The sequence below is a fragment of the Nannobrachium achirus genome (genome assembly GCF_963921795.1).
Source record: "Nannobrachium achirus genome assembly, chromosome: 21".
In the NCBI taxonomy this organism is placed as follows: Eukaryota; Metazoa; Chordata; class Actinopteri; order Myctophiformes; family Myctophidae; genus Nannobrachium; species Nannobrachium achirus.
Window position 1 is genome coordinate 25,559,092 of NC_137828.1, and position 10,897 is coordinate 25,569,988.

Genomic DNA, 10,897 nt, shown 5'->3' on the forward strand with positions numbered 1-10,897 from the left:
AAAATAGTGGACTTGATATCAAAAGATAACTCTTCCATTGTCAGGTCCTCCGTCATGCTGCATAGGCATTCTACCAGGCACGTGCACATATAGACAGCCCCTACCCTTTTATCCGTCTGTAAAAAGTGCCCTCTCAAGACCATGAATGTGGTTTTTACTAAGGTGAAAGAAATGCAAATGCGCTCTTTCCATGCCATTCCTGAAGGCAGCATTCAGAGAATTGCCTTGTCCAAACTCTCCTGAAATTGAAGCATCTTATGAAGAAAGAATTGCCCTCTCTATGTAGAAACCAAGCATCGAAAATAGCCGACCTCCGAGCTCACAACGTGTCGCAGCGCGACGCATTGTAAGCTTGGAGGTCTGCTATTTTCGATATTTTCACCAAAAGTCCCTTTTAGAAATTTCAGCCCCATGCCTCTCTAACATTCTCTGCACGTCCCCGCATTCTACTGTGAAGCCGAGCATGTTCAGCCTGTGTAATGATGACACTGTTGAAGACCCCTGCACGAGGCTATTTGTATGCTCGGCCCCCTTCCACCCGCAGCCCCACCTTCTGTGATTAGGGACGTGATTGGCTGTTGGCCAGCTTCCAGGCGCTGTGATGCAGGGCGGCGGGCTGCCTTCGAGGCATTAAAACCCCTCTAAAGAGCTTTGTTGGAAAGTGCTGCGAATAGTCTGTTCCAACGCTCTGCCACTTTGTGGTTCACTTTGCGAGAAAGCCCTGCTGAATCCAATGAGATCCTGGAATGACTTGAACAGCCCTTAATGAGAGGAGACTGTTATTTTCTGCCGATTTCTTCTCGTTCTTTCCTTTCTTTTTTTCTGTCCGTTAACTTTTAAAACAGCCATTTTATGTGTTTCATGAATATTAGTAGAGGCAAACAGTCCTGTGTTTTACAGTAAAAAGGAAATGGTAGTATTCCTAGATTCTCTAAAAAATATATATTTTTCAGTATTTAAACCAGTGGTTCTCAAACATTTTCATGTCAAGGACCTCCAAATAAATGCTCATGCATCCATGTACCCTGGATCTGAACTGAAAATTACACATTTTGCACTTTTTTTTTTGCAGATCTACAAGCTCACAACACGTTGCATCGTGACAGCCTTTCCCTTTTCAAATAGCCAACGTGTACAGTACACAGTATAGGTTTGTGCTCTCGGCCTAATAGGACGCATCTTTGAGGCTTGTTTTCATAGACCCGGCTGCGTATTTCTCTCGCAAAGCCTGGCAACGCTGGCAGCGAGGTACAACAACCAAGTCACCAAGAAGTAACCCATTCATCAGTGTCCCTCTCTCCCTCCTCTCTCCCTTCCCCCCCCCCCCCCCCCCCCCCCCCCCCCATTTGCTCCCTTATTATGAGGTGTGAACCGGCACATTTGCCTCCCTTCAGTTTCCCGCGGTCCTCGATCTCTCGAGCCCCGCGCTGGATAGACGCCGCAAAAGGAAGGGGGAAAAAAAGAAATATGGGGCCCACGGAACGATATTTCACTGGCACCCGGGTGACGTTGATGGATAGAGGATCATTAGACATTTGCCAGTTTGCTTGGGAGGAGAGTTATTTTCAGCAATAATGTATGGGGGGGGAGAGAGAGAGAGAGAGAGAGAGAGAGAGAGAGAGAGAGAGAGAGAGAGAGAGAGAGAGAGAGAGAGAGAGAGAGAGAGAGAGAGAGAGAGAGAGAGAGAGAGAGGGAGCAGGGGTTGTGGGTAAAGGTCTCAGAAGGACACGTTTCTTTGCACTCCAGTGAAGTCCCCTTCCTACTAGTCCTGTGCTATGACAATGTACCGTATGGATGTGATGTGATACGTGATAGTATAGTTTCCAGGTATGTCATATCTATAATGTATAATTGTGCCATTTTATACAGTTTTTTCAAGAATCTATTTTATTGTTTCTGTCGGTGAGAACCCTAATAATAGTCATATTCTGGACCCTTAAAAAAAACTTGACAGCACATGTATAGGAAACTTTACAGTCCAGGGCCCAGATTTAACAAGGGTGTGCACACAAAATCGACCAAAAGCATGGGGTGTATAGGCTACTCTATGAAAAGGAAAGTTGATGTGAGAAGGTGCACACATACTCTGCAGGTGTTGTGCACAGATTCTGTTGACAAAGAGTTGCGAGATGTCGTAAAGGAACAAAAATAAATGTGATACATTTTGCTGTTCTCATACAGCAGTCTAATTATCTAATAGCCTGTGTTCTATGAATCATGCTCTTACGAAGGTGCTACTCTGCTGCCCATTATACGGATAGATAATGTTCTTGAAATAGAAATGTCTCTTCGGTTCAGTGCACCTTTTGCCTGCTGGTGCAAATCATTATGAATGCATTAGTCAGAAAAATCATCACTGTCTCTCTGGAAGTTGGTACTGTATGTGCTGATTACAGTGGAGAGAATGCCAGACAGCTCATAATCCATACACATAGCCTATTCATATATGATACATGTACTGTTTGTTATCGGTTTCCTTTCTCCTCCTTCAGTGGCTGTGACACTTTGCTTTGTGGGAATCGATTTGCTTTTTGAACTCTCTTTGAAGTCGCACAACTGTTTTTTTTTTCTTTTTTTCTTTTTTTTAAGCCTTGATCTGGATTAACCCTTTCTAAGCCACGGGGAGCCCCTTAATGTTAAAACCGTAATATATCGGACATCTGAGCAAGGAGTCTCAGCCGCGCCGTACTTTCCCGGACTTTGTCATTAAAACCGGAATAAATGATTTTGATCCGAAAATCGGCGATCGTCTAACCTTCCCTAGTCACCGCTCGTCCATCGGTGGCTCGTGGCTGCTCTGACATGAAACAAGAAGTGACTCTCATGGCCTTTCCTTCTTTAGACTTCCTTCCTCCCACCCACTTGTTGTTTAGACGATAGCACTAGCAGAGCTGGAGTGCTAGGTGCTAGGCTATCCAAAGTGGTCACATCGACTGTTCAGTCACTCCTGGACTATATGCATGGATCGTTATGCGCGCGGATCGCGCACAGCGAAACGCACGGGGAGATCGATGCTCGGCCAAAACCACCACTCTATCCCAACGGAGATCGAGAAAATCACAGTGAGCTAATGACCTGGGGAAAAAGAAAAAAGAAAAAACAACGGTGCGGTCCAAGAAGGAGGGGTGGCGGGCTCATGTTTATAAACATAATATTATGTCTCAGATCACAATACAATAATAGAAATTTCACGGCTAATCTACCAACCACCATTCTATTTTGGCTGGCAAACTGTTAATGTGGTTCAGAAAAACAGTGTTCAAGAAGTAAATAGAATGGGCTCTGTGTGCGTAACTATTGCCTATGGTTCCAAACATTGGAACTATCACATTGAGATAGAATGAGCATTTCCGCATTCCATTCTTTACAATGGGAGTCAACGCTAGTGCCACTCTCACTCTCACTCGCGAACGATTCGGCTCTCTTGAACGGCTCTTTTAAATGAACGATGGGATCCGGTTCGAAGTCGCGGGACACAGACCACTGGCTGAGTAGTGATTCAGTGTCGAGAACAGATTCAGAATCAACGGATCATCCACAGGGGGAGGCACATCCCATGCACGTTCCAGCTAGCATGTGTGGACATGGAAGCGTTGCGACAAGTCACTCCATGTCAACAGACAAACACAGCGTACAAACAGCATGGATTACACTGACACAAACACACTGGAACAATTCAGAAGCACCTAATTAGAAAATAGTACACTTGTGTATGTTAATCTGACATTAGTAGATTGTTTACTTCTTGGGTGTGCATTTGTGGCAGGTTATTTAATATGGGATTTTGACAGCTTGCTTCATCCTCCTCTTAATGGAACGCCGTTCCGGCTCCGGATGTTTTAACGGAACGGGGAGCGGGTCGTTCCGGCTCACTTTCACCCCTGGCTATGCCACCTTCTGTATACCTGGGACTATGGTTATCCACAGAGCCTATTACTAGCACACAGAACCAAGCAGTATTTGCAGCATCTCAGTTAGTTCACCTAATCCTTTTATGAAGGATGAATCAATATGGATATTATGCCTTCTGGATCCCCAGCAGACACTTTGTAATCCATATACAACTTAATATAATGATTTTGAAAATGCCAAATTAATTGCCATATTGAATTGTGTTTGTGTTGAATCTTAAAACATATCACTTCCCTGAGGATATTCTTTCCAGGAGTCGGATCGTAGCAATGAACTTGGCATATCTGGGGATTCCCAACAATGACATGGAGAAAAGTGTATTATCTTCATCATTAAGCACAAACTGCTCCACAAGGACACAGGGGTGTCACACCAAATTCTGGGCCCTGGGTACACTGCGGGGCCCCCCATGAATGTTCTTCATAGGGGGAGGGGGTTTAACCCGTTTAGACGGGGAACCCATTGTTTTGTGCTTTAACGCTTGAAAAATAGCAGATATACAAGCTCACAGCGCGGCACTCGCTTGTAGATCTGCTATTTTTTTTAAATCGTGTGAAGGACCCCCAAAATGATATGTATTTGGTCATGGACCCCCGTCTCAAAATATTTTGTTCCAGGGACCACCCAGAAGCAAAATTTGAGTTACAAATGTTCGCTTACTTCAAAGATTTGTACACATTTTCACGACTTTTCAGAAATAGCAGATCTACAAGCTCGCAGCGCGGCACTCGGCGCCGTGCTGTGAGCTTGTATATCTGCTATTTTTCAACATCTAAAGTATAAGATAATTAAGGCCCCTCCACCTTGGGCACTAGTAACTCAGTCCCACTTTTCTCCCCCTTGTGACGCCCCTGCAAGGACAATGCTGGTGTACTAAGCTAGATGAACTAAATAAGGAAGATAAGGAAGAAAACATTGCTCTAGCTGGTTGGTGGAGTTAGATATAAAAAATAAATCTCTCCTAGTGTGAAGTGAGTGGTGTTACTTATGAGTCAATTCCATCAAGCCTCTCATTATACCAGTCACAGCGCGTACTCTGCATACAACAAACTTTGAGCCGTTTGTGCCAAGATGTAGGCCATATCTAGGCCAGATGTAGGCCACGCTTCAGTTTACTTAAGCCCTGGACATTTTACACTACAAACCTTGAGCCGTTTGTGCCAAGATGTAGGCCATATCTAGGCCAGATGAGACATGCTTAAGTTTACTTAAAAACCCAGTGAAATGGCTATTTTGGGCATTTTATTTTGAAAATTTCAGTCTGAAGCGCAAGCCTGTGTGTTTCTGAACCAATCAGAAGGGACCAGCCCTTAAGCCCTTAAGATTTTTGTAAAATCTGAGTCATGTGATGCGTAATGTTTTGTTTGTAGACATCATTAGCAAGGCAGAGATACATGACTAGGCTGCCTCTTGTGCAGAATGTTACCAAGTTGCTTATTATTCTAACCTACCAGTAAGACTCCCTAATCGGGAGATAAGCGACCATCAGGTCACATACACAAACTTTAGAAGGCAATGGTAGGCAATCAGGAGGGAATATGGGAAATGGGACAGATCCATGTTGATGACATAACTTTGGAGATATTGTGTACCGCTTTGTGTGAATCGGCCTCATGGTGGCACTAGAAGAGGACCATGTGAGAAATGAGGGGTTTGGCATGGATCGGGGCAACGGTGGCGGAGATATAAGTGTGACGTGACGGACAGACTGACAGACTGACTGACAGACAGCCGGTGGAGGTTTTTATAGTAACTGCGACCTGACGGTCGCAATAATGTTTACAGATACATATTATATTGTGCTCATTACGTTTACAATGAGTAATACATAGTTTGGATGTCGAATGACATTCAAAACGGAGTAGCTCTTTAATTAAAATCAGCTGCGTTTGGAGGAATGCGCAGCAATGGGAATCAAACACGTGAATGTAATCAAAGGTTCATTAATATTCAAAAAGTCTGTCTATGTCATCATGCAGTACATTTCTGTTCACAGGAAATAGTTAAGAATGGGCTATTTAGGGACTTTTGATATAAAAATACACAAAAAATGTTTATTTTCTATTTTGTTGGCATCTAGTGTTAGGAATGCCTATATGATTACCACGGATAAGCTCTAAAAGTGTGAAAAATGTATTTTTTCATTTCACTGGGTCTTTAAGCCCCAGACATTTTGAACACGTTTTTACCATCTGGTTTTTGACCGGACAAAGCCAGATGTTGGAGCTATAGCTCCTGTTCCAGGAGCTGTGCTCCAAAAGGGGAAGGGGGAGTTATAAAAATGAAGTCCCTTCATGATGTGTGCAAGACAGCCGAATAAAAAAAAAAGCCTGATGGATTTTATTAAATATGCAGCCTACAAAAGAATTACTAGGGGTAAATGCACTTTTTTTTCCTTTTGTCTTCCTTTTTGGAAGTTCATGTTATTCTAAGGCGTTCTTGGTTTTGCAATTCAGTTCTTATCAAATTCAATTCTAGTCAGCCTTCATTGTACTCCTGAAAGCATTCTGCCAAGCGACCCTCGTCAGAATACATCATTTGCAATATAATGAAAAGCAATAAAACGAAGTTAAGCAAAATTGACAGCCTAAAAGCCAAAGGGATGGCACATTTAAGGACAGCAAGCTCTGCATTTTAGAGCAATGAAGTCCCGTAGAGCTTTCTAGGATCTCCTTTACGTTGACCTTGTACCCAGTGATTTGTGCGGACATTAAACTGTACTTCTTTCTTTTGCAAACATCTAATACATTCTTCAATCAATCAACTCAAAGTGATTTTAAAAAAATAGCAGATATAAAAGCTCAGTGCAGCACTCGATCTACAGATGCTTTCCAGGTTTAAATGGGCAGGCACATTTAATCAGATTAGCTTCTAAAGAAATCTTCCATTGTGTGATGTAATGATCAGCAGATCTGTGAATGAGGAATAGGAAAAGGATCTGACTGACAGCTGAGGCAGGCGAACTACGTCTATTGAACCCTATGGCAGACCCCAGCGGTGCCCTCTTTTGCTTGTGCAATGTATAGTTCACCCCGCCTGCAGTGCCAGCTTTGACCACCAGGCTAAAGGCTGCTTCAACGTTCTACCGTTGGTTCTGGGGGCTTGGGCGAGACTCACACGTCCTGCATAAACTAACGCTATGCTTCCTTAAAAACCCATTTAGGCCTAGAAATATTGAATGCTTTAACCAGGGTGCCGCGCTGCGAGCTTGTAGATCTGCTATTTTTGAAAAAGTCGTGAAAATTTGTGCAAATCTTTGAATATATGTATTTTTAAACCTCCTGGGGGTCCCTGGAACTAAATATTTTGAGATGCGGGTCCGTGGCCAAATACATAATCATTTTGGGGGTCCTTCACATGAAAAGGTTTGAGAACCACTGACATAGTAGTCTCTCAAGAACAGACTAACTGAGCTCCAGTTAAGTGAAAAGGACCTTTTCTTTGACGATGGCTGGCCAGATTGCTGACACAGAAGCATAAGGTTTTTCAAAAAATCTTAGAAGGATTCAAAAGACACTTATCCACCTGTTTCCGCGGGAGTTTACTGGAGTGGAGATTATTTGGACCTGTTTGGACCACACTTCCGGTTTAACAGCAGACATACCGGTACAAGCTCACATCGCGTCGCAGATGCAACCGTTGTGAGCTTGTAGATCAAGATCACACTCGGCTGCGGCGGCGGAAGCTCGGTACAGCGTCTGCGCAATGCACTATGGGGCGTTGGAAAACCGTGGATAGAATCGGGTCAAATTTCTAATTTTCACGATTTTTCAAAAATAGCAGATCTACAAGCAATCTACATTGCATAATAATGTGTTCAGGACTAAAAGGGTTAAACCCAGTCTTCTCTCTCTCTCTCTCTCTCTCTCTCTCTCTCTCTCTCTCTCTCTCTCTCTCTCCATACAGTGATGGTCCTCCTCATCGTGACCATGCGGCGGCGGCGCAAGCAGCCGCTCATCCTGGAGGAGGAGCGTGACATCCGCGAGAACATTGTGCGCTACGACGACGAGGGCGGCGGCGAGGAGGACACCGAGGCCTTCGACATGGTGACGCTCCGCAACCTCAACGCCATGCGCCAGGACCCCAAGGCGTCGCGGCGCGACGTCACCCCGGACACCCCCACCTTCTTCCACTTCTCGTCCTCCCTCCGAGGTTATAATAGTTTGGGATTTTTTCACTATAGTTTAGTTTTAGTTCATTTTTACATCTATCTATCTATAAATGCGACAAATCTCTGCGTAGATGGTCAAAACGGGTCCTATGACAACAGGTATAATGGGGTTCTCATTAAAGGGCGGGGCATTCATTCCCTATTTACATTGTTCCCGAGTTGGCCAGGGCGCCGATTAGACGCTCGGTCGCCCATCTCCATATATGGGCATAAAATGGACATGGACAGACAGATATCTCCATATATGGGCATAAATGGACACACGCAAACAGATTGTCAAAACAGATCCTATGACAACAGGTATAATGGGGTTTGCATTAAAGGGCGCGGCATTCATTCCCTATTTACATTGTTCCCAAGTTGGCCAGGGCGCTGACTAGACGCTCGGTCGCCCATCTCCATATATGGGCATAAAATGGACATGGACAGACAGATATCTCTATATATGGGCATAAATGGACACACGCAAACAGATTGTCAAAACAGATCCTATGACAACAGGTATAATGGGGTTTGCATTAAAGGGCGGGGCATTCATTCCCTATTTACATTGTTCCCGAGTTGGCCAGGGCGCTGACTAGACGCTCGGGGGCGGCCGAGCTTCTAGTATTTTAAAAAAGAAGAAAAAATCTAATTCAGTGGTTTTCAACTCTTTTCATATCAAGGCCCATTATTTATTCATTGTTTGAACCATGGACCACCATTTAATGAGATTTAGCCTCTCTGACTCAAACATATTTTGTTATCGTTGGATAAAGATTTTGTCCACAATTCCATGCTGTATTGACCATAGGAGAGATCACAGGCCAACGTTGATCAATAACAATTCTTCTACATTCTCTAATTGTGTGGACTTCTTATGAATTAAGTAGCCTGATACAGATTTTTAACAATAATTTAACTCTTGAGAGCATGAAATGAAACCAAATGGACCCGTAAGGGTTTCATTTTAAAGATCTTTTGGGTCGATCTGGTTACCAACTCTCTACCATTTAGCTGGGGACCACCTGGAATCCCTTCAAGGACCACTGGTGGTCCCCGGACCACTTGTTGAAAACCACTGATCTAATTCAGTTAGTTTTAATTGGTCTTTAGTGGGTTTGCTATTTTTTTTTGTTTTGCCACAACACTTAGTTTTAGTTTCATTTTTGTTAGTTTTAGTGTGTATATTATATATATATATATATATATATATATATATACATTTTTCTTTCCATCCTTGGGTTATTTGTCAGGTGCAGGATTCAAAAAGGTCAGAGTAAGGCCCTTTGCACACAGGCGCGTTTAACCGCACGGATAAAACGGACAATACATTTTTTTGAAAAGAAAACAATGATTCTCTATGACCTCATGCACACCGGCTCCGAATTAGCCGTGCGACGAGTGGCTGCCGCCGTGCGTTTTTTTCTCGATCGAACCCAGTTCGATTTGTGCGTCTTGTCGCATGCGGTAAAAAACTCATCACTCCTTTTATGACTCCTTTTTGGATCCGCAGCGCCGATTCCGCACAGCCTTGCACACCAAATCCAATGCGTTTTATTCATGCCGCAAACGAAAAAATGCAACTGTCCTGTGTGCAAAGGGCTTTAGTAGGCCTATTGTTTGATAAAAAAAAACTCAACAAAATATATATTTTTCAAATATATTCAGTAGAAAAACTAAAAGTAAAACTATAATTTCAGTTTTGTTAGTTTTGTAAACACACAATAAAGTTTCAGTTAGTTATCATCTTTTTTTATCATAGTTTTTATTTAGTTCAGTTTTCGTTATTTTGTTCGTTTTCGTTAAAAGAAAACTTTTTTTTTTACAAGGGTTCATGTTTTAGATGAAAAGAAGAACAGCTGAGTTTCTTTTTTTTTTTCATTTACAGCTTTCTATCGTTTTTAGTGTTTTTTTATTAGTGGGTGGGGGCATACGTACAAGTGGATAATTATGTCTTTTTAGTCACCTCACCCATTCCCAAGATGCCCCGCGGATTTTCATGGGAGATTGTGACTTATTGGGAGCTAGTAGGCCTACAGTAAATAGTAATAAATACATTGCCGGCTTATTAAAAATACATAATTAGCCACTTGTACGCATGCCCTCACCCACTCAAATATATATATTATACACTCGCCTTTTCTTTTCTCTAATTATATCTAAACATGAACCCTTGTTGTAAAAAAACAAAGTTGTCCTTTAACTATAATAACCTTGCCTCTGCCTCCGCAGCGGCGACGACGGCATCCTCCTCACGCCCTCCCCCCTACAAGTCGCTGCCGGACAACGTGGTGTTCCGCGACTTCATCTGGGACCGCCTCAGGGACGCCGACGCGGACCCCTCGGCCCCGCCGTACGACTCGCTGCAGACGTACGCCTTCGAGGGCAGCGGCTCCGTGGCGGAGTCGCTGAGCTCGCTGGAGTCGCTGCCGAGCACGGACTCGTCGGAGCAGAACTACGACTACCTCGGTCAGTGGGGGCCGCGCTTCAAGAAGCTCGCCGACCTGTACGGCAACAGCGACGGCACCAGCGTTTTCTCTTAGCCTCAAAAGATCCCTGCGTCCGCGTGTCTTGTTTCCGACAAACGGCGGTTTATTGCGATCAGTGACAACAAACGTCTGCCCTGTCGTGAGGAGAATACAGAAGAGCGATCTAGAATTTGAGATAACGCGTGAAAAAAGAAGGAAGGAAAAAAATACATTTCAACTTCAAAAGTTTGGGTTTGTTTACCTCGCTTTTATGGAATTTCAGAAGCGTGATGCGGTGAGAATTGACATATGGATTTCCAAAGTGGCTCGACTGAAGAGGAAAACCTTGTGCGCTTAAGACATT

The 10,897-nt window shown here is 43.6% G+C and overlaps 1 protein-coding gene across 3 annotated transcripts in view; it reads left to right on the forward strand.

Annotated features, from left to right (window-relative positions):
• Positions 1-10,608, forward strand: part of cdh7a (cadherin 7a) — a gene marked incomplete at both ends in the record, with an annotated part of 322,682 nt that extends 312,074 nt beyond the window's left edge. Inside the window, 2 exons of one of the 3 annotated variants that reach the window (XM_080752329.1) lie at positions 7,819-8,064; positions 10,298-10,608. In XM_080752329.1, coding sequence (XP_080608455.1) covers positions 7,819-8,064; positions 10,298-10,608 — 557 coding nt within the window. The remainder of the gene's footprint in view (positions 1-7,818; positions 8,065-10,297) is intronic. The other 2 variants (XM_080752330.1, XM_080752331.1) reach the window with 2 other exon arrangements.
• Positions 10,609-10,897: the final 289 nt, after the last annotated feature.